Consider the following 24,034-nt stretch of genomic DNA (forward strand, 5'->3'; position numbering starts at 1 on the left):
TGTGTTCCTGCAGTCTGGTGGCGGCTCAGTGCCCAGTGCTGGCAGTCGGAACCCGGTTGGCTTGCATAGCCTGCTCTTGGGGCTGTTGCCATGGTCTCTAGCGTCGGGCCAGTTCACAGATGTCTATGACCTCCCTGTCCTTTCTTTGCGCCCTGGGTCACAGCTGCTCCCTGAGAAGCTGTCGTCTAGCAGTGCACAGAGAACTGCTGACTCGCTGGCCTGAGCGTAGTTTGGTTTGAGATTCAGGCTGGTGCCTGTTTTCTTTGGGGGAATAATGACGGGTGACGCTACAGCTAGGGGTATAGCCTTGCTGCAGTCTGCTCCTTCAGGCTCATGGCAGTTGGTGCCATCAGTTGCCTGAGTGATGGAGCCGACCCGGGGCATAGTATCGATACAATTGTCGTTGCCCTGCTGAGGTCGCTTGCTCCGCAGATCGTGTGTGTTGGCTGCTTGTGGCCACACTTCATGGTGCATGACTCTGGTCCTGGGATGCAGGCTACAGCTTTGTGTCGCTCGCTGGACCTGTGTGGACCCGATGGGTGTCTGCCCGCTGCTTTGGCTGCGTGCAGTTGAAATCCTGCATCGCACAGCTTTTCTTTACTTATGATGGACACTCTATGGATCCGATCACGATCGCGTGACTTTTCCTCACTGGTTGCATGTGCACAGTTCAGATCATCAATTACACATTGCACATAATCGCGCGACTTTTCCTCGCTGGTTGCATGTATACAATTTACATGATCAGTTATACATTTTACATGATCAGTTGCACATTTTGTCTCTGACTTAGTTACTATTACATTGCTTGAGTGTGTAGAACTGTCACTTTAATTGTAGTGGGTTGCAGGCCTCCTTTAAGAGAGACTTGCTTGCTTTACCCCAATCCACTTCTCCGTTCGGTGCCATGTGTTGCTCCATCAGCATTGCACTTCGTGGTCTGGCCGCGGCCACCTTTGTTTTCAGCGCATCACCTCATGTTTTGGGCACTGTCATGTATCTTACAATTTTATATATAACTGTATCCTAACATGCTATACATGACTGTAATAAGATGTGACCTGTAACCACCAGCATACCTTACCACCAGGGGTGCACTTGCAAGAGACAGGTATATAAGGACAGGTCTCAGGCAAGTGCAGCATTCCAGAGCTGTGAAATAAAGGTGCAGGTCCAGAGTGACCTTGACTTCACTACATGCCTCATGTGAATCTGTACTGAGGGGACAGAACTTTACAGTGGCGACGGGTTACGGGATTACAGAATCCACAGAATGGCGAACAACGGATCAGATGAAAAGTACAATGCGGGAGACAATTGCGAGGACTTTATAGAAAGGCTCCAGCAAAGCTTTGTAACTAAAGATTGGTTAGGTGACGATAAGGCAAACAAGAGAAGAGCCCATCTCTTGACCAGCTGTGGCTCAAAAACATACGCTTTAATGAAGGATCTGTTGGCACCCGAGAAACCAGCAAGCAAGTCGTTTGAAGAATTGAGCACACTGGTAAGAGACCACCTGAAGCCAGCGAGCAGCCTACACATGGCCAGACACAGGTTCTACAACTACAGATGCTGTGTGGGCCAGAGCATACCCGACTTCGTGGCGGAACTTCAGAGGTTGGCTAGTTCATGTGAGTTCTCCGATGAACTGAGGAATGAAATGCTGAGATACTTTTTCATTGAAGGAATAGGCCACGCAGGCATATTCCGAAAGCTCATAGAGACCAAGAACCTGACGTTACAGGCAGCAGCACTGGTTGCACAGACATTCTTGGTAGGGGAAGAAGAAACAAGATTGATTTACAATGCAGGTACGACAACTAACGAAATATCGGAAGAAGTAGTTCACAGCACTAAACAAGCTGCTACCCCCACACACAGACAAAACTTGGAGAACAGGCTCTCGACAGCAGGCAGAAGCCATCAAGCTGCTACCCCCACACACAGACAAAACCGGGAGAACAGGCTCGCGATAGCAGGCAGAGGTCATCAAGGGCCACAGGAACGGCCGTTCACACCTCATCAACCCACAATGCGAGCAATCAACTGCAAACTGAGAGAAGCTCAAGAGAGATCAGCCAGGCGCAGCTCATTCTTTAGGAACTATTTTATCAATGGAACAGGTCTGTGCTGGAGGTGTGGGGGTGGGCACTCGTCAAGGGGATGTCAATTTCAGCAGGCTGTTTGCAGAAATTGTGAATATACAGGGCATTTGGCCCGCATGTGCAAAAAAACGGCAGCTCAGCTGGTATACGAATCGGATGGGTCGGAAAGCGGACCAGAAGATGGTGTGGACAGTACCCAGGACAGCGAGTCAACATGATAAATGGCCGCTGCTCCGACAACAGGACGCCTCCTATAATGATGAGGGTCCCAGTCAACGGGATATCTGTCAACATGGAGCTGGATACGGGAGCAAGTCAATCTCTCATGGGCGCTCAACAATTTGAACAACTGTGACCGAATAAAAGAGACAGACCAAAACTCACAAGGGTCGACACCAAACTAAGGACCTATACCAAAGAAATCGGACCAGTCCTCGGCAACGCCATGCTCTCTGTCACACACAAAGGGACAGTGAACCGACTTCCCCTGTGGATTGTCCCCAGTGACCCCCCAGCACTGCTGGGGAGAAGCTGGCTGGCAAAACTAAACTGGAAATGGGATGATGTCCATGCCATGTCATTAGAGGAACGGACCTCCTGCTCAACAGTTATGAAGCGATTTGAACATCTCTTTCAGCCAGGTGTGGGCACTTTCAAAGGGGCCAAAGTCAAAATCTACATCACACAGGATGCTAGACCGGTCCATCACAAGGCCAGAGCTGTACCCTATGTGATGAGGGAAAAGATTGAACACGAACTAGACAGGCTTCTGCGGGAAGGCATTATATCACCTGTGGAATTTAGCGACTGGGCAAGTCCCATCGTCCCAGTCATGAAGCCTGATGGATCCGTACGAATCTGTGGGGACTACAAATCTACCATAAACAGAGTCTCCCGACAGGACCAGTACCCGCTGCCCAGAGCGGAGGACTTATTTGCCACATTGGCTGGAGGTATACGTTTCTCAAAATTAGACCTCACATCTGCGTATATGACGCAAGAATTGACCGAGGAATCCAAGCTACTCATCACCATCAACACACATCGAGGCCTTTTCATGTACAATCGATGCCCATTCGGCATCAGGTCGGCAACTGCCATATTCCAGCGCAACATGGAGAGTCTGCTCAAGTCCATCCCGGGGACGGTTGTATTTCAAGACGACATACTTATCACGGGCAGGGACACCGACTCCCATCTCCGTAATTTGGAGGAAGTACGAAAGCGGTTGGATCGGGTAGGCCTATGAGTCAAGAAATCCAAGTGCCTGTTTCTCGCACCCGAGGTTGAATTTTTGGGCAAAAGGATTGCCGCTGATGGAATCTGCCCAACAGAGTCCAAAACAGAAGCAATTCGCCTGGCACCCAGGCCCCGGAATGTCTCAGAACTGCGCGCCTTTCTCGGGCGACTCAATTACTTTGGGAACTTTATGCAGAACTTAAGCACGCTGCTGGAACCTCTCCACGTGCTACTCAGGAAGGGGTGCGACTGGTTTTGGGGGGACGCAAAGGAACGCGCCTTCAATAAGGCACGCAACCTTCTGTGTTCTAACAGTGTTTTGACTTTCTTTGACCCGGTAAAAAGCTAGTTCTCATATGCGATGTGTCAGCATATGAGGTCGGGTGCGTGTTGCAACATGTCAATAGTGCGGGCAAATTACAACCCATAGCTTATGCCTCCAGGTCACTTTCGCGGGCGGAGTGCGGGTACGGAATGGTAGAGGAGGCGCTCGCGTGCGTGTACGGTGTCAAAAAGATGCACCAATACCTTTTCGGGGCCAAGTTCGTGTTAGAAACCGACCACAAGCCCCTCACGTCCCTCCTATCCGAGAGCAAGGCAATAAACGGCAACGGCTCAGCGCGAATTCAACGGTGGGCACTCATGCTGGCGACCTATGACCATACCATAAGGCACAGACCAGGCACAGACAACTGTGCCGACAAACTCAGCAGGCTACCCCTGGCAACCACGGAAGGGTCTGACGAACAGGACTGTGAGGTAGTCATGGCAATCAATGCCTTTGAGTCCACAGGTTCACCCATGACGGCTCGCCAATTCAGAGCCTGACGGCCAGCGACCCCACGTTATCCTTACTAAAAAGATCTGTCCTAACTGGTGACTGGGCAGAGGCTCACGATGCCTGCCCCGAGGAATTAAAACCCTTTCACAGGCGCATGCATGAGCTATCACTACAAGCAGACTGCCTGATGTGAGGCAGCCGAGTAGTCATGCCTCTGCGAGGCAGAGAGGCATTTGTCCGGGAGCTCCACCGCGAGCACCCGGGGATCGTTCTCATGAAGGCCATAGCCAGATCCCACGTCTGGTGGCCTGGTATTGACGCAGACTTGGAGCTCTGCATCCGAAGGTGCACCATTTGTGCCCAACTCAGCAATGCCCCCAGGGAGGCTCCACTGAGCCCCTGGCCTACCAAACGTGGTCGCGAGTGCACGTGGACTATGCGGGCCCATTCATGGGCAAAATATTCCTCGTAGTTGTCGATGCATTTTCAAAGTGGATCGAATGCACCATTTTAAACTCGAGCACAACCTCCACCACTATGGAGAGCCTCGCAACCATGTTTGCAACACACAGAATCCCTGACATATTGGTCAGTGACAATGGTCCGTGCTTCACCAGCGCAGAATTCCAAAACTTTATAATTCACCACAGCATAAATCACGTCAAGACGGCACTGTTCAAGCCGGCCTCCAACGGCCAGGCGGAGAGAGCAGTGCAAATCATTAAACAAGGCATGCTTAAAATCCAAGGTCCCATGCTGCAAGGTCGCCTGTCGCAACTGCTGCTGGCATACAGATCTCGTCCGCACTCATTGACTGGGATCCCCCCCGCGCAACTGTTGATGAAAAGGACTTTAAAAACAAGGCTCTCATTAATACTCCCAGACATGCACAAAATCGTTGAGGCAAAGCGCTGTAAGCTGACTGAGTATCATGGCAGAAATTCGAGGGGGAGATGGAATGAGATAGGGGACAAAGTGTTTGTCCTAAACTATGGCAGGGGTCCCAAATGGCTTGCAGGGACAGTAACGGGCAAGGAAGGAAACAGGCTACTGGTAGTACAAATGGACAATGGCAAAACCTGCCGGAGGCATGTAGACCAAGTCAAAAGCAGGTTTACCAACAACACTGCGGAACAAGAGACAGACTACAATGTGGAACTCGCACCACACCTGGTGGACAGACAGAGGAAACAACCTGAGGAAAGGGCAATCCCAACAGACAGCCCAGGTGAGTCACCAACAATCACACCAATCGAAACAGACAGCCCAGGCGAGATACCAGCAACCACATCCAAAGAAAAACAGACACCAAGGCAAACAACTGAACCACAACTCAGACGCTCCACGCGAGAGCGTAGACCACCTGAGAGACTGAACCTATAAAGACAATAAGACCTTGGGGGAGGGTGATTTCATGTATCTTACATTATTATATACAATTGTATCCTAACATGCTATACATGACTGTAATAAGATATGACCTGAAACCACCAGCATACCTTACCACCAGGGGTACACTTGCAAGAGACAGGTATATAAGGACAGGTCTCAGGCAAGTGCAGCATTCCAGAGCTGTGAAATAAAGGTGCAGGTCCTGAGGACCTTGACTTCACTGCATGCCTCGTGTGAATCTGTACTGAGGGGACAGGACTTTACAGGCGCCATCTTTCATTCATCCACAATGTCGACTGCAGTGACCCTCTTTCCCCCGGGTTCTGCCTCCGCAGTTGGGAAGTCACTTCTGCATCTGATTTTCTTTCTCTGGTGTCCTGACCCTGGAGCCTAGAAGGTGCATTCGGGTCGTCTCAGCTGGATCATCTCCACGCAGTCGTGCTGGGCGGTCTGCGTCTCGGGAGCTGTGCTGGTCTGCTCTGGTGCCAGATCAAACCTTAGGTGAGGGCACTCTTTGCCTCTGAGTGCAGAGGGCTTCGATCACTGCAGGAGTGAAGTCTTCCCACGTCCAATGGATCTTCTCCATCCACCTTCTGCCGTGCAGCATTGGTCCATCACCTGCAACAATTCACAGAGGTAACTTGTGCACCGTGCCATCATGGAGTACCGTTACATTCGCACTACCAACACCTGGGATGATTTCATTGGTGTAGGTGCGCAACTTTGCCTGAACCGAGGCCAACTCGGGTCGTTCAGCAGGATTGTCCCATAGCCTCTCAAAGGCTCCTTGATTCACCACTGACTGGCTCGCCCCCATGTCCACTTCCATGAAGACTGGACTTTCCTCTATCTCGACTTCCATTCTTCAGCGGGGAACACTCGGTGGTGCAGGTATACATGCTATGTACCTCCCCATGGGACTGGGCTGCCTTTCTATCAATTCATAATCCACGCTGGATTCATGGCCATCTACGGACTCTTCATCGACACAATGAGTCCTATTTCTCTTATACATTTGTTGGAGGTGACCCTTTGCATACATAGTCTTTAAAATGGCACTGGTGGGCCCTGTGATTCCCTCTGCAACACTAGCATGGTGCTACTCAATTAGCCCCCCTTGGCGGAGACTGAGTTAAGGGATTGGGGGCCTGTTCTCTCTTCCCTGAGAGGGTTCACGCTTTACAGCTCAGCCCCTAAACGGCGCCACTCTGTGCACAGTACCTGCCGGGTTTGAGTCCTGAGGCTGAGACATCTGCCTAGAGCCACAGGTCGAGGTCATGAATGACTGGCTCACAGAGATGGCCTTCTGCAGAGTGACTGTGGTATCCGCCGACAGTAGCTTGTGAAGAAGACCCTCATGGCCAATTCCAATGACTAAAATGTCCTGCAGCGCTTCACTGAGGTGGGTGCCGAATTCGCACGGTGCCGCCAGCCTCCTGAGGTCTGCGGCATACTTCGCGACTTCCTGGCCTTCGGGCCATTGGTGGGTATAGAACCGGTGTCTGGCTGTGAGGATGCTCTCCTTCGGCTTGAATTGCTCCTGGATCAGGGTTACGAGCTCCTTGTACAACTTGGTCGTTGTCTTCGCTGGTGCCAGTAAGTCCCTGACAAGGCCATAGATGTTGGGCCCACAACTGGTTAGCAGGATAGCACGGCGCTTAACAGCCAGTGCAGCCGGGTCGTCTCCTGCCAGGTCGTTTGCTGTGAAGAAATGTTCTAGCCTTTCCACAAAGGCGTCCCAATCATCACCATCGGCGAACTGCTACAACGTACCAAGGGTAGCCATTTCCGTGTGAAAGTTTGTATTCTTGTCGCCAATTGTGGTGTCCTGAGATGCTCTAATAATGACTCCACGAGGCTGTGCTTGAACTGTAGTGACCTTAGTCCTTTATTAGTTAACTCCAGAGTGAGGATCACACCTGGTGGTCTGCCTTTTATACGATGCCAGGCACACCTGTACAGGTAACCTATAAGTCTCCCACTGCTGTGCCCACTGGTGGCACACCTTGTGATAGTACCATGAGGCGTGAATTGGCTAGGATAGATTGGCGAATGATACTTAAGGGGTTGACTATGGATGGGCAATGGCAGACATTTAGAGACCGCATGGATGAATTACAACAACAATTGTACATTCCTGTCTGGCGTAAAAATAAAAAAGGGAAGGTGGCTCAACCGTGGCTATCTACGGAAATCAGGGATAGTATTAAAGCCAAGGAAGTGGCATACAAATTGGCCAGAAATAGCAGCGAACCTGGGGACTGGGAGAAATTTAGAACTCAGCAGAGGAGGACAAAGAGTTTGATTAGGGCAGGGAAAATGGAGTACGAGAAGAAGCTTGCAGGGAACATTAAGGCGGATTGCAAAAGTTTCTATAGGTAGTAAAGAGAAAAACGTTAGTAAAGACAAACGTAGGTCCCCTGCAGTCAGAATCAGGGGAAGTCATAACGGGGAACAAAGAAATGGCAAACCAATTGAACAAGTACTTTGGTTTAGTATTCACTAAGGAGGACACAAACAACCTTCCGGATATAAAAGGGGTCAGAGGGTCTAGTAAGGAGGAGGAACTGAGGGAAATCTTTATTAGTCAGGAAATTGTGTTAGGGAAATTGATGGGATTGAAGGCCGATAAATCCCCAGGGCCTGACGGACTGCATCCCAGAGTACTTAAGGAGGTGGCCTTGGAAATAGCGGATGCATTGACAGTCATTTTCCAACATTCCATTGACTCTGGATCAGTTCCTCTGGAGTGTAGGGTAGCCAATGTAACCCCACTTTTTAAAAAAGGAGGGAGAGAGAAAACAGGGAATTATAGACCGGTCAGCCTGACCTCAGTAGTGGGTAAAGTGATGGAATCAATTATTAAGGATGTCATAGCAACGCATTTGGAAAATGGTGACATGATAGGTCCAAGTCAGCATGGATTTGTGAAGGGGAAATCATGTTTGACAAATCTTCTGGAATTTTTTGAGGATGTTTCCAGTAAAGTGGACAAAGGAGAACCAGTTGATGTGGTATATTTGGACTTTCAGAAGGCTGTCGACAAGGTCCCACACAAGAGATTAATGTGCAAAGTTAAAGCACATGGGATTGGGGGTAGTGTGCTGACGTGGATTGAGAACTGGTTGTCAGACAGGAAGCAAAGAGTAGGAGTAAATGGGTACTTTTCAGAATGGCAGGCAGTGACTAGTGGGGTGCCGCAAGGTTCTGTGCTGGGGCCCCAGCTGTTTACATTGTACATTAATGATTTAGATGAGGGGATTAAATGTAGTATCTCCAAATTTGCAGATGACACTAAGTTGGGTGGCAGTGTGAGCTGCGAGGAGGATGTTATGAGGCTGCAGAGTGACTTGGATAGGTTAGGTGAGTGGGCAAATGCATGGCAGATGAAGTATAATGTGGATAAATGTGAGGTTATCCACTTTGGTGGTAAAAACAGAGAGACAGACTATTATCTGAATGGTGACAGATTAGGAAAAGGGAAGGTGCAACAAGACCTGGGTGTCATGGTACATCAGTCATTGAAGGTTGGCATGCAGGTACAGCAGGCGGTTAAGAAAGCAAATGGCATGTTGGCCTTCATAGCGAGGGGATTTGAGTACAGGGGCAGGGAGGTGTTGCTACAGTTGTACAGGGCCTTGGTGAGGCCACACCTGGAGTATTGTGTACAATTTTGGTCTCCTAACTTGAGGAAGGACATTCTTGCTATTGAGGGAGTGCAGCAAAGATTCACCAGACTGATTCCCAGGATGGTGGGACTGACCTATCAGGAAAGACTGGATCAACTGGGCTTGTATTCACTGGAGTTCAGAAGAATGAGAGGGGACCTCATAGAAACGTTTAAAATCCTGACGGGTTTGGACAGGTTAGATGCAGGAAGAATGTTCCCAATGTTGGGGAAGTCCAGAACCAGGGGTCACAGTCTAAGGATAAGGGGTAAGCCATTTAGGATTGAGATGAGGAGAGACTTCTTCACCCAGAGAGTGGTGAACTTGTGGAATTCTCTGCCACAGAAAGTGGTTGGGGCCAATTCACTAAATATATTCAAAAGGGAGTTAGATGAAGTCCTTACTACTCGGGGGATCAAGGGGTATGGCGAGAAAGCAGGAAGGGGGTACTGAAGTTTCATGTTCAGCCATAAACTCATTGAATGGCGGTGCAGGCTAGAAGTGCTGAATGGCCTGCTCCTGCACCTATTTTCTATGTTTCTATGTTTACCAACAGTCGCCATGTAGGATTCATTAAAAAGTTGATTGGCAAATGAAGCAGAGGCGACATGAGGAAAAACTCTTTTACGCAGCGAGTGATTAGGATCTGGAATGCACTGCCTGAAAGGGTTCTGGAGGCAGACTCAATTGTGGCTTTCAAAAGGGAATTGGATAAGTAACTGAAGGGAAAAAAAAAATGCAGTGCTGTGGGCTTCAATTCATTCCTGTTGTGCTTGTTTTTGTCGCCCTCTTCCCCCGCATATTTATGGAAAAGGCCCATTATTGCGGCCATAACACATTCTAGCTCGGTTCCAGGCATTATGATGTTGGTGAGTGGATTTATAGGCAATCTGCAGATTCTCGAAACTGAAGTGCTCTTGCAGAGAGCCAACACGGGCTCAATGGGCCGAAAGATCTCCTTTGTGTTGTAACCATTCTATAATTCTATGATCCTAAAATGCTGTCTGAAATCTGTGGCAGAGTGCTTTTCTGCAATGTTAATTTATATTAATACCAATATTGATCTTTGGAAAGAAGCAGATCTTTTGCGGGTGGAAGGACTTGGAGAGATGCTGGACATGTCTGTAGGGAAGCAGGGATTGTTCAGCTGAAGCACTCGTCAGTGAGCTTTACCCAAGAGCTCGAGCTGCAGACAAGTTTTGGAGGCTCTGTGTCATCATCTTCGTCATGCTGAAGGTCCTCCTCCATTTGTTGCTCCAAATGTTTTCTCCATTGCAATGCAATGTTATGCAGCATACAGCAAATTACACCACAGTAAACCATCAGACTTGTCCAGGCAGTGAAATTTGTTACTTAAGGAATCCAACTGGTCTGCTCGATGACAGCCCTAGTTGAACCATAAATCTGGTTGTATTGCAGTTTGGTGGGTGAGCGTGGGTTCCTGAGAGGAATCGTGAGCCAGGTTTGCTGGGGATAACTCTTGCCCCCGAAGCTGTCAGCTTCTCATTTGCTGTGCAGGGTCAAAGAGTTAGGGGAATGGAGGATTGGCACAAGATGTAATTGACATGGCAGCTGCCAGGATGGTGGGCACAGACCTGCAGGATGTACGACTGGTCATGACAAAGCAGTTGTGCATTAATAGAGCAGAAGCCTTTGTGATTCAAGAAAGCAGTGGGATCACCTGAAGGAGCCTGCAGAGCAGCGCGAGTACAGTCAACGATTCCCTGGACTTGGGGGAAGCCTGCAATCGGTGTGAATCAAGAACCTTATCGTGCTGGTTTCAGTTGTCTTTGGGGAACAATGCTCCCCCGAAGGTACGCGGGCGTGTGGCAACCCATCTATTGGGAGATCCTGTGCAGGCTGCTCACAAGCTGTGGTCGTAGGAAGATAGCGCGCATGCACAGCCGCGCAGCAAATTTAAAGGGACTGCACACAGAAAAATAAATTAAAGGGAACATTGATGGGGAACGCAATGAAATTGTTTGTATTCTGACAAAGGCACAGGGCAACGTGGGTGCAGTCAATGATAGCCTAAAGGTGGAGAAGTTTACCATCGGCATAAATCCCACAGCCCTATATTCTGCTGTTTTAAGTTGTCCCTGAGGAATGTGATGCAACTGTTTGCTCTGGCAAATATGGCATCAGTCCTCTGCTTAATGGAAGCATGACCTGAAGACTGACTGGTGCTGCTGCTCTCCCCTGTGGTAGCCTGGAAGGAGCTGGAGTCAAAGATGTTGAGGTAAGCAGTGATGTTCACTGCAATTGCAATGCTGTGCTAGCTCTTTTTGTTCGCTGCTAGAAGTGACACAATTCTGACAACCTCCCGAGAGGACAGCTGTCTTGTGCACTGCTCCTCTGAGATGTGCGCGTATGGCTGGGTTAGGATTCCTGTGAGCTCTCCTCCTTCTGCTTGCTCTCCGTACAGATGCATCGGCAGCTTTGTGCAGTCCTTGCTCCTGATCCTCAGTGAAATTCCTAAATTACCGGCCAAGTCGATGAGGCGGAGAATAGAGAAGAGAGGAAAATTGCCCTCTTTTCTTTAAAAGCATCATCGAGGCGGCTTTTGGGGTGGCAGAGGGGCGGAAGCGAGTCGAGAGCAGGGTGGAAGGCGGGTGGTGTCATCAGTGCCACGCTGAGCATGTCAGCGCAATGCTGCCGATGTCAGCATAATACAGACCCGTCGTGCTGACGCATATCAACGCCCCTCTCCTTTACTGAAAGGGGAGACTTGCTGCGAGGCCTACGACGAGCTCACTGGCCCACCAGGGAGGGTTTCAGCCAGGCTAGTGGCCCAGTACCAAAAAGGGAGTGCCAGCCTGCCTGTTGGCAGCCCGGCCGAACCCGTAGCCGCCATTGTCGGGCCTCATCTTCATAGGCAGTCCCTCAAAATCGAGGAAGACTTGCTTCCACTCTAAAAGTGAGTTCTTAGGTGACTGAAAATCCATTACGGCAATTACAGTCTCTGTGACAAGCAGGAAAGATAGGCGTTGAGGGAAAGGGTGGGTGGGACAGGTTTGCCGCACGCTCCTTTCGCTGACTGCGCTTGATTTCTGCATGCTCTCAATGATGAGACTCAAGGTGCTCAGCGCCATCCCCGATGCTCTTCCTCCACTTAGGGCGGTCTTTGGCCAGGGTCTCCCGGGTGTCGGTGGGGATGTTGCATTTTATCAAGGAGGCTTTGAGGGTGTCCCTGAAACATCTCCTATGCCCACCTTGGGCTCGCTTGCCGTGTAGGAGTTCCGAGTAGAGCGCTTGCTTTGGGAGTCTTGTGTCAGGCACGCGAGCAATGTGGCCCGCCCAACGGAGCTGATCGTGTGTGGTCAGTGCTTCGATGCTGGGGATCGAGGACGCTAACGTTGGTGCATCTGTCCCCCAGGGGATTTGCAGGATCTTGCGAAGACATCGTTGGTGGTATTTCTCCAGTGATTTGAGGTGTCTACTGTATATGGTCCACGTCTCTGAGCCATACAGGAGGGTGGGTATTACTGCAGCCCGGTAGACCATGAGCTTGGTGGCAGATTTGAGGGCCTGATCTTTGAACACTCTTTTCCTCAGGTGGCCGAAGGCTGCGCTGGCACACTGGAGGCGTTGTTGAACACGGTCGTCAATGTCTGCCCTTGCCGATAATAGGCTCCCGAGGTATGGAAAGTGGTTCACGTTGTCCAGGGCCGCACCATGGATCTTGATGACTGGTGGGCAGTGCTGTGTGGTGGGGTCAGGCTGGTGGAGGACCTTTGTCTTACGGATGTTTAGTGTAAGGCCTATGCTTTCGTACGCCTCAGTGAAGATGTTGCCTATGACTTGGAGTTCAGTCTCTGAGTACGCGCAGACGCAAGCGTCGTCCACGTACAGCAGTTCGACGACAGAGATTGGGATAGTCTTGGATCTGGCCTGGAGACGATGAAGGTTGAACAGGTTCCCAGTGGTTCTGTAGTTTAGTTCCAATCCAGCGGGGAGCTTGTTGAGTGTGACTACTGCAGAGTCGGCTGACAATTAAAATAATAAGCTGGCAGCTTCCCGCCGGGAGAAGTCGGGGGCACTGACCGGTGGCGGCTCCGCTCCCGCGGGGCAATTCCCCTCGTGGGGCGGAATGGGGTCCGCTGGGTGGTAAGGGATGGGCGCGTGCCCGCCAACGGGTCAGAGCGACGGGCAGTAAGGGATGGGCGTGTGTCCGCCAACGGGTCGGAACGCCGAGCAGGGCTGGCCCAGGAGCAATTCAGCATGGGTCGGACAATCCACCTGTCCCCCAGGTCAGAAAGGACTTAAGGAAGGGGGCAAATTCGGCCCCTTAAAGTACAGACAAAGACATGTAAAAAAATAATTCAAACATTTTAAATCCTGTTAAATAAGCTAAGTTTATTTTTAGACTCTTTAAAATCTGTAAATTTATTTTCCAAAAAATTCAAGTTTTGTTTTAAATAAAAAATGTAATTAAATTTTTATAAATTTGAAATATTTGATGTTTTTTTTTGTTATTTTCTGCGTTTCTGTCTTTTTGGGATTATTCCCAACCATACTTACAGCAGCTCCTTATAAATGGAATTAATTACTATAAGTAGGAATGGAGATCCCCCTAATCTGAAAGGCTCCTGGGATACGTGTGCATCTACGAAGGCCTTCGTGTAGAGGGCCAGGACCATAAACCCATGAACCTCTGGGACTACCAGGTAGATTCGTAGAAATTAATCAGGTTTGAGCCATCCGCCCGCGGGAAGCCTCCGACCGCAATTGCTGGGCCAAGGTCTTTTAAGACAATAAGCAAGTTTACGTAGAAACAATAATCATTACCTAAATAGCAATCAACGTATATGTTTCTTAATTCTAGCACACTCATTCAAAATGTGTTACATCTCCAGTCACTTGCAAAATTCTCATTAGTGTTGAGTTCATACAATTGAAAATCTACCAAAGAAGATATTAATAGAGACAATGCCCTAGGAAGTTAATTGAGCACGATGATTGAAAAAGCAGTTCAGTTCACTGCACTCTCCCATTATTTATTGATCATAGGAACCTAATAACGATTTTAATTGAGCCTAATTTTAAAAAAAGGGAGGGATAAACCTGGCAATTACAGCCCAGTCAGCTTAACGTCGGTGGTGGGGAAACTTTGTGACACAATAACCCGGGACAAAGTTAATTGGCATTTGGAAAAGTATGGACTAATAAATTAAAATCAGCATCGATTTGTTAAAACAAATTGTGTTTGACTAACTTGATTGAGTTCTTTGATGAAGTAACGGAGATGCTTGATGAGGGTAGTGCAGTTGATGTGTAGATGGACTTACAAATTTGGCAACGTACCACATAATAGACCCGTTAGCAAAATTAAAGCCCACAGAATTAAAGAGGCAGTCGCAGTGTGGATACAAAATTGGCTAAGGGACAGAAAGCATAGAGTAGCAGTGAACGTTTTTACAGAATGGATGGAAGTATACAGTGATGTTCCCCAGTATTAGGATCACTGCTCTTTTTGATATATATTAATAACCTGGACATAGGTATATAGGGCATAATTTCAAAGTATGCAGATGACACAAAACTCGGAAACGTAGAAAACGATGAGGAGGATAGTAACTGACTCCAGGAGACCATAGACAGACGGGTGAATTGGGCAGACACATAGCAAATGAAATTTAATGCAAAGTGTGAAGTTATATATATTGGTAGGAAGAATAAGGAGAGGCAATATTAACTAAATGATCCAATTTTAAAGGAGATGCAGGAACAGAGCTACCTGGGGTGTATGTACACAAATCTTTGAAGGTGGCAGGCCAAGTTGAGAAGGCCGTTAAAAAAGCATACAGGATCCTTGGCTTTATTATTAGAGGCATGGAGTACAAAAGCAAGGAAGTTATGCTAACTCGGACTGAGCTGTAGTATTGTGTTCAATTCTGGGCACCACATTTTAGGAAGGATGACAAGGTTCGAGAGAGGGTGCAGAAGAGATTTACTAGAATGGTACAAGGAATGAGGGAATTCAGATAAGTGGAGAAACTGGAGAAGCTGGGGTTGTTCTCCTTAGAGCATACAAGGTCAAGAAGAGATCTGATAGGTATTCAAAATCATCAATGATTTTGATAAGAGTAAAATAGGAGAAACTGTTTCCAGTGGCAGAAAGGTATGTAGCCCGAGGACACAGATTTAAGGTGACTGCCAAAAAAAGAGAGGCAAAATGGTTCTAGAACTGTGAAAATCAATTCAATAAATGAGGTAATTTGTGAGTTGTCACCAGAAAAGATGACAATGAAAACTGCCAGATTGTTGTAATAACCCCTCTGCCACAATAATTTTCTTCAGGGATGAGATCCTGCTATCCCTACTTGGTCTGGCCTACATGTTTCTGCAGTTTCACACTACATAGATGATCCTTAATGGCTTCCTCTTTAAGCTGTAGACATCTAAATTGTGCAATATCAATCAATTTCCACCCAATGTCAAACATTTTTGGCATCAGAACTCACTGGCTCCATACAATTATGGCTGATCCTGGAAGTTCTGGTGAGGTCATGCAAGGTTCGGTGCATGGTTTTATGCACCAACCAACTTCCATCTGATCAGTGCCCAACCAGAAGACCCACAACAGTGAATTAATTGTAAGTGTCCTTTTTGGTACATCTCCTAGGATCAAATCCAAAATAGCTTGAAAATGCTTTTCTGTCAAATGCAAGCATTCTGTGTGCAACTGTGGCAGTCACCGGCAACTGTGATATAAGACCCTCAAGCCTCCCTTTAAATATGTCATCAATTGTGCTTGCTGCACCCTGGGACCGCCTGTTTTTTTCGGTCAGGTCCTGGAGCGGTCGCTAAATCTGGCGTTCGGGCCGAAAGTTCCACCCAGGGGGCTAGCGCAGCCTTGTACGACGATTGACGTCATCATGACGGTCAAAACGGAGGGCGGGGCAGTAAGTTTTTGCGCTGCTGCAAAACAATTGCTGAAACTTCCGGCCGGTCGCCAAATCCTGGATGCCCCGTTTGACACTCAGTAATACCATTTATGGTGCCTGCCCCCCCCTCCCCCGCCCGCCGCCACGGCGCGAAACGAGGCGCAAATTAGCAGAAAATCCAGCCCATTGTACCTTTCTAGTTTCAGGTGACCAGTAAAATACATTGATAAACTGCATCAACTTTGCAGGAATAAAATGCACTGTCACATCAAAATGGTACATCACTGGCTTGTAATCAGTTTAATTTCTCAAAACTGAGTTGTTTTTTTAAGAAGCTGATACCTGTCTTTAAATCACAGCCAATTCAAAAGTACGCAATAACTTCAGTGGGATCACATCTTAGCTACAGTTGGACTACTTCTGAAGCCTTTCCGCAAGAACATTTATAGCACAAAGTTAAGAGACCACAGTAAAAACTTATTTTTTCATATGAAGATGGACATCCAAGCAAAGAAGCAGATAAATTATACCTTGGATGGTAAGACAGAAACAAACATATGGTTGACAGATTAGTCAGTGGATGGAGATGGATATGGAGATGAAGATGTATATTTGTATTCACTTCTAAATGTGAAAATGAGAATTATTGCTGCTCTGGCATACTTTATGGTATACCTTAGTATGATGGACAGGAAGAGAATACTACCAGCAGAGTACAGTGCTTTATATAGTGGTACCAGCAATGCAGGTAATCCAGTCACATCCCAGAAGCAATGTAACAAATATAATAAGATTACAATATTTTCGTTCATTCTCAGAAAACCATAGTCCCGATTTGGATGAGCTGCAAGGCCCGCCCGTTTATCAGCGGTCCCTGGGTGGCACCTACCTTTTTGGCGCCCGCTACCGCTGGGTCCCACCAGGATCCATTTTCAGCTCAGTATTATGGGCGGCAACGGCAACGGCAGGCAGCAGGAGTTGGCAAGCCTATCGAATCAGAGAACTTTGGAGGCGCCGCACAGCGCATATGCGAGATCTGGGGGTGGGGGTTTGTAGTTCTTTCATCGCACTGACGTCATTTTTGCCATGATTGAGGCTGCTGGGATGTGTGCGCATGCGCATAAATGGTGAACACTCTCTTGCACCTGCCAGTTGTCTAGAGGGCAGTGTAGGAGACACAGAGCTGCACACTTTTCATTATCCATTCGTTGAGTGATTTAGCATGAGTGCAAAAAAAGCTTCAAAGAAGACTGTCAAGATCAGGCCCAGAGCTCCATGGTTTAATGATGAGGAACTGGAGGAGCTTGTATCAGAGGTGGAGCGCAGGTATAAAGACTTCACCCAATACAGACGCATTTGGAGGGAGATTAGTGAGGCCATGTCCTCAATGAGCAACATTGAGCGAGATGCAGACCAGTGTAGGAAACGTTGGAACTATGTGGTGGCATCAGCAAGCGTGAGTAAACATTTATGGGACCCCTCCCCCATGCAACTGCAAAAGGTTTTGGCCCATATGTGTGTGTGTATGTGTGTGTGTGTGTGTGTGGAGCATGAGCAAAGGGGGTAAAGGATGCAACATTTCTTTCTGCAGAAGAAACAAACTTCCAAGGCAGCAAGCCTCAGTGCCACAGGAGGGGGCCCGGTAGATGTGATAGAGTTGAGCAGCCTGGAAAAGCATGTATTAGCATTGGTGGGTGACCACTGCTGTGCAACCACAAAGGGTGATGCAGATCCCATGCTGGAGCATGGTAAGGTTATACTAATCTCCGGTGTGAGTAACGCTCATGGCATGAAAGATCATGCAATATCAAGGCAAATGCATTTTAACACAATTTGTCGCCCATTATTGGTGTGCCCATGTAGAGATAGAACTCCTTGATGGCACATTGTGAGATGAGACGGCTCACATGAATGAGGACGCTGATGTTGGTGCGTCTGTCCTCCCAGGGAATTTGCAGGATCTTGCGGAGACATCGTTGGTGATATTTTTCCAGTGACTTGAGGTGTCTACTGTACATGGTCCATGTCTCTGAACCATACAGGAGGGTGGGTATTACAACAGTCCTGTAGACCATGAGCTTGGTGGCAGATTTGAGGGCCTGATCTTCAAACACTCTTTTCCTCAGGTGGCCGAAGGCTGCCTTGGTGCACTGGGGGCAGTGTTGAACCTCGTCGTCAATGTCTGCCCTTGTTGATAAGAGGCTCCCGATGTATGGGAAGTAGTCCCCAGGTTGTCGAGGACTGCGCCGTGAGTCTTGATGACTCGGGGGCAGTGCTGTGTGGCGGGAAGAGGTTGGTGGAGGACATTTGTCTTACGGATGTTTAGTAGTAGTGTTTAGCATCCAGCTGACCTAACCATGGCACATCAACCCACACCGACCCAACAAGCTGCTGAGGTTGCAGGACGGCTCACAGCAATTCATAAGATGGTCCAGCTATCGAGAACGAGCATTGACCGAGTTCGCCAGCTGCTGCAGACCATGGCTGGGATAGGTGCCAGCATCGAATCCCTTGCTCAGCATCTTTCTGACCGAATGGAGCGGCTCATTAGTGCAGTGGAGCACAACATCCAGTCTGCTGAGGCGATGAGGCAGGTGATGGCTTCTGGGCATGTCGTGCAAGCCCCCGAGCCCACACCCTCAAGGCACACAGATCCAGAGGAGCCGGAGAAGCCAGTGCCTTCAGTCACGCCCCCTACATTCTCTCCTAGACGTACATGTCTGCAGAGATCCAGCTGCCCTCCTGCACAACCTGCTCAAGCAGAGGCGGGGAGGGGGAGGGGTGTGGGATGCCGTCTTCAAGGAGAGGCAAAGAAGAGGACAATGGGCATCACATCAAGGGGGGGCGGAAAAGAGAGCTGGTGATAGTGGGTAGAGGGGTGGGTGATGGTGGTCGAGATGTTAGTAGATTCTATAAGGTTGTGTCACTTTTGTAATTATGCACGTTTAAATACAGTTACAATGTTCACCCTCTCTTGGTCAGTGTCTCATTTCCACGTAACGTGTGATGCCTTGTGAGAAGCACACAGATGTCCCTCAGGTGCTCTGCTGCATCAGGAATATATTGCGCACCACATATGATTCCACTGTATAATGGATCCTGTCATCAAGACATCGTGGCATGACAAGTAAGGGCGACCAATGCAGAAAGGCTGCCATTCAATCAGTCACGTGAACTACTTGCAGGACACACATTAATGCTTGCAGATCAAGCCACTTTTTAAGACGCCAAACATGGCAGAGTGCCACCCCTGAGATGAAATGTTCATCGGCTACATTGCAGTCCATTATATGTATTTTCTCCTCTTCCACACCTCATGTCATGGTGTTCTCAGTACCAGTTGCAGCTATGTGCCATCGCTTGACATCTTATCACTTTCGCATAATAACTCTGACATAAGCTCATACCATCTGCGCAGTCACATCATTCACTAAATAGGTTCCGCATGAAATGGTCTCCAAACTCTTGCAGAGCATCTCCATTGAGCCTTCATCATCTTCCGCAAGTCATTGCCGCTTCCTCTACCACACTTTCCCTTTAATGGAGTCACAGGGAGTAACATATCTGAACTCTCTCTGGGCGGGTTAAGGTCCATCACCTCAATATTTATGTGCCACTGATAATGCTACAGGATGTGAACGATATCCGGGAGGTGCGGCGCTGCAGCACTCTGAGTGAATCTCCCTGCTGCCCGACTCACAACCAGCTCAGACCAGCTTTTCCCCAGCGGTCCTTTTGGCGGGCGGCAGAGCAAACTTACACGGTTCTCGATGAGGAAAAAGCTGGATTTCCAGCTTCCGGCACGTGCGGGCGGCAGGCCGGCGCGCCAGGGGAACCGCCGGGACCAATCTTGCGGTGGGCAGAACATGGGCAGCACCGGAGGAATCGCCGAAACAACACTTCATTTTCGGCGGAACCTCGGCAGCTGTGGGCGGGACTTCCACCAATATCGGGACCTATGAATTTTGCTATGTCAATTTCTCTGCATGATAAAATGAATTATAAATAAATCTAAATTGTTTTGCAGGTGTTATGTAAAAGAAACATAGAAACATAGAAATTAGGTGCAGGAGTAGGCCATTCGGCCCTTCGAGCCTGCACCGCCATTCAATAAGATCATGGCTGATCATTCAATCTCAGTACCCCTTTCCTGCTTTCTCTCCATACCCCTTGATCCCTTTGGCTGTAAGGGAAAATATTAATGTATGTTGAAACTTACAAATATTTATCAGTACTCAAAGGATTAAAAGCTGCTGTAGCACGCATTGTCCTTTCAGTATATACACAAGTCATTTGCAAGTCTTAGGGCTGGATTTTCAGGTCATTTGCGACCCGGTTTTAACCCTCCATGACGAAAAATGGGACGGTGATGTCTTTTTTGTCCGGTCTCGATCTTTGGGTCGGGTTTGGCGGCGGTGCTTAGTAGCACTGTCGGGGAGAGCTGTGCCGGGTGTGCAACAGCTCTCCTTGTGACACCAGCAGAAGTTTAGACTTGCACCCGACTCGTACGTCCCGAAACACACCCCGCGATGTCCGTCAGGGAAAACACACCGGTGCAGCCCTGCCGGCAGCAGGGAGTTGGATAAACTGCAAAAAAGGTAAGTTCCAGTTTTTATTCTTTTTTTTTGTCGCGATTTGTGTTGTAAGGGTGCTGGCAATGTTTTTTGAATGTTTTTGTGAATTTTTTGGAGGGTATTTTTTTCCCTTCCCAAGGTCTCTCTCTCAGCGCTCCCGGCCCCACACTTTAGTTGGTGAGGTTCCTGTTTTTGCTCCACAAAAGTTGTACAATGCTTCCCTTTGCACTGTGCCCCTGGCACAGGGTCCAAATGACAAAAGTTGTGCCCCAGAGCGCAAACGTTAATCGGGCGGTAAATTTCCCGTCCCACCTCCGTTTTTGTCCCGAAAACAGCAAAGCAGAAAATCCCAGCCTTAGGGTTACTAGTCATTATTCAATGATATTCCTTCTTATAAGACCTGTTAAATTATTGAATTGCACTTGTGACACTCTCTTCTGTTTAGTGATAAAAATGAAAAGTACTGGAACAAACTGAATCAGTAAATTCTGGCAGAAGTCAACGGCTGGAATACGTGAATAAACTTTAAAGATTTCAGCTTTGGCTCATATGTAGTTTGGCACTTCAAGTGTTAAGGTATTCTGTATCCATAACATTAACTGGGGAAGGCTTTACCCAGTACAGACGGCCCAATCTTTATACAAACATGTCAACTTGATGGGCAGGAAAAAAACAGCTGGTCCATCAAGCCTGCTCCACACCATGACCAAACATCTGCTCCCTTCCCCCAGCCGTGTAATCTCCTGGGAGAGGCGTGTACATGCATATACAGTAGCTTAAAAGTCAAGGCATTTATTCCTAGACAAAAAGGAAAACATGGATGATATGTATGGATGATTACAATACCTTCTTTTAATTTCAGTTTGCTAACTTCCCCTGTTTTCTGCGCACAGTAAACCTCTCGTGTCTGTATGCCACCTCCACACAAGGTTGATTGATTGCTTCTGCGCCGGTCCTGCTGACTAAGTAGAGGAGTCACCTGGCACTCATTCCAGTCAGTGCTTTTCCAAACATACCTAGTGGAAAATGAAAGTGGCAAATGGTTTCCTTTCTTTCTATTTGTAAATTTTCATACATCAGAAATTTCATTGGAAAAAAAAATCAAGGAACTGCAAAAATATACCCCTTTTTTAATAAGCACTAGTGTCACCAGTTACATTTATGCTCATTGATTATTGCATTCCAGCGCATCTACATTTTAATGTGCTAGACTCAAAATGTGTACATGTCCAAGTTTACTTTTAGCACATACAATAACCACATTTCATTTGAAAATACATACTTGTGAGGAAAAGATTTTAAAATAATATTTAAAAATGTCATTTAGAGTCAAAAGGTAAGTAATTGAAAATCTTTTGAATAACTCCCGAACTGCAACAATCTTTCAGCATTAAAAATGTGAAGATTTTACATTGCAGATACTGTGAACTGAGAAATGTATTTGCATTTTACATCTTAAATTATGAAGTACTGGAAACAACTTTCTTAGAATCATTTGCTGGAAAACATGTAAAAAGACACAAGGGACATTCAGTGTTCAAAAGGGTTCAATTTAGGCAATAGAGAAAGTAGTCATGGAATGTTGAGCTGTTGATTGGTTTAAGCCAACGCTGTGATTTTTACATTTTTATTATTCATTCGTACAAGTTGTGGAAAATAAACCATCATAATCCCCAAACATCGGCCTCAGAGAAAACAATGAGATGCTTTATTTTGAGGGAAATGGACTGCTTAGAGTTAAAGCTGACTTGCCTTCCTATGAAGGAGAATTCAGCCCCAAGCTATGTAACGTGAGAAATAGTGGATGAAATGGAAGAGGAAATAAGTTTTTACCCTTCTGCCAAAAAATATATACTATATACATTACAGAAGTAAGGAGGCAAATGGAGTTAAGTACTCCATCAATTTGTGAGTACAAACAATTGTTATAACAATTTTAGGTGAATGCACACCTAAAATTTTCCAAAATATCACAGGAACAGGAACTGTATCTCAACTCCATCTATCCACCTTTGTCCCATCTCACTTGTTACCCTTGCCCAACAAAAACCTTTCAAACTCAGGCTTGAAAATTTAAATTGAGCAAGTATCCCAGCCTTTGTGGTAGCGAGTTCCAGATTTCCACTGCCCTTTATGTGAAGATGTGCTTCCAAAGCCAATATATCCTTCCTGAGGTAGTGTCTAAAACTGAACATAGTACTCCAGATAGGGTCTGACTAAGCCTCTGTTCAAATGATCATCACTTTCTCACTTCTGAATTCCAAGCCCCTTGAGATAAAGGCCAACATTCAATTAGACGTGTGATTACTTTTCGTACCTGTCCACTAGCATTTAGATGATTTGTGTACATGGGCACCTAAATCCCTTAGCTCCTCCACAGCCCCTGTTCTCTCACCATTAAGAAGAATATTCTGATTTGTCCTTCTCAGACCCAAAGTGGATGACCTCACATGTCCCCACATTGAATCCATCTGTCTGCTCACTTAGTCTGTATATGTTCCTTTGTAACTTCCTTCTCCCATCCACACATCTTACTGTGCTTCCTAACTTAGTGTCATCTGCAAACTTGGATATACAATTCTCTATTCCTTCATCCAAGTCGTTAATATATATGGTGAAAAGCTGAAACAACTATTCTCTGGATTTGAACTCTTCAACACCAGACACCACACATCACTTCTATTAAACCCATTAAGTTCCTCTCCTTACTTATATTCCCTTATACCATTGCAATTTTGTCCTCATGCTACACTGTAACAACAAACACACAGTACTCATTTAACAAATCTTCAATTTCCTTATTATCCATTGTCGACTTGCTTGCATCCACCAAGGTTCTGTGCTGGGGCCCCAGCTGTTTACATTGTACATTAATGATTTAGACAAGGGGATTAAATGTAGTATCTCCGAATTTGCGGATGACACTAAGTTGGGTGGCAGTGTGAGCTGCGAGGAGGATGCTATGAGGCTGCAGAGTGACTTGGATAGGTTAGGTGAGTGGGCAAATGCATGGCAGATGAAGTATAATGTGGATAAATGTGAGGTTATCCACTTTGGTGGTAAAAACAGAGAGACAGACTATTATCTGAATGGTGACAGATTAGGAAAAGGGGAGATGCAACGAGACCTGGGTGTCATGGTACATCAGTCATTGAAGGTTGGCATGCAGGTGCAGCAGGCGGTTAAGAAAGCAAATGGCATGTTGGCCTTCATAGCGAGGGGATTTGAATACAGGGGCAGGGAGGTGTTGCTCCAGTTGTACAGGGCCTTGGTGAGGCCACACCTGGAGTATTGTGTACAGTTTTGGTATCCTAACTTGAGGAAGGACATTCTTGCTATTGAGGGAGTGCAGCGGAGGTTCACCAGACTGATTCCCGGGATGGCGGGA

The 24,034-nt window shown here is 47.4% G+C and overlaps 1 protein-coding gene across 7 annotated transcripts in view; it reads right to left on the reverse strand.

The window, feature by feature from the left end:
- The window catches only part of thsd7ba (thrombospondin, type I, domain containing 7Ba), a 1,512,301-nt gene that overhangs the window by 922,423 nt on the left and 565,844 nt on the right, over positions 1-24,034 (reverse strand). For all 7 annotated transcript variants that reach the window (XM_070875389.1, XM_070875388.1, XM_070875385.1 and 4 more), the window contains one exon: positions 21,493-21,662. In XM_070875389.1, the coding sequence (XP_070731490.1) occupies positions 21,493-21,662 (170 nt within the window). The remainder of the gene's footprint in view (positions 1-21,492; positions 21,663-24,034) is intronic.

This window comes from Pristiophorus japonicus, chromosome 3 (genome assembly GCF_044704955.1).
Source record: "Pristiophorus japonicus isolate sPriJap1 chromosome 3, sPriJap1.hap1, whole genome shotgun sequence".
NCBI classification, from domain to species: Eukaryota; Metazoa; Chordata; class Chondrichthyes; family Pristiophoridae; genus Pristiophorus; species Pristiophorus japonicus.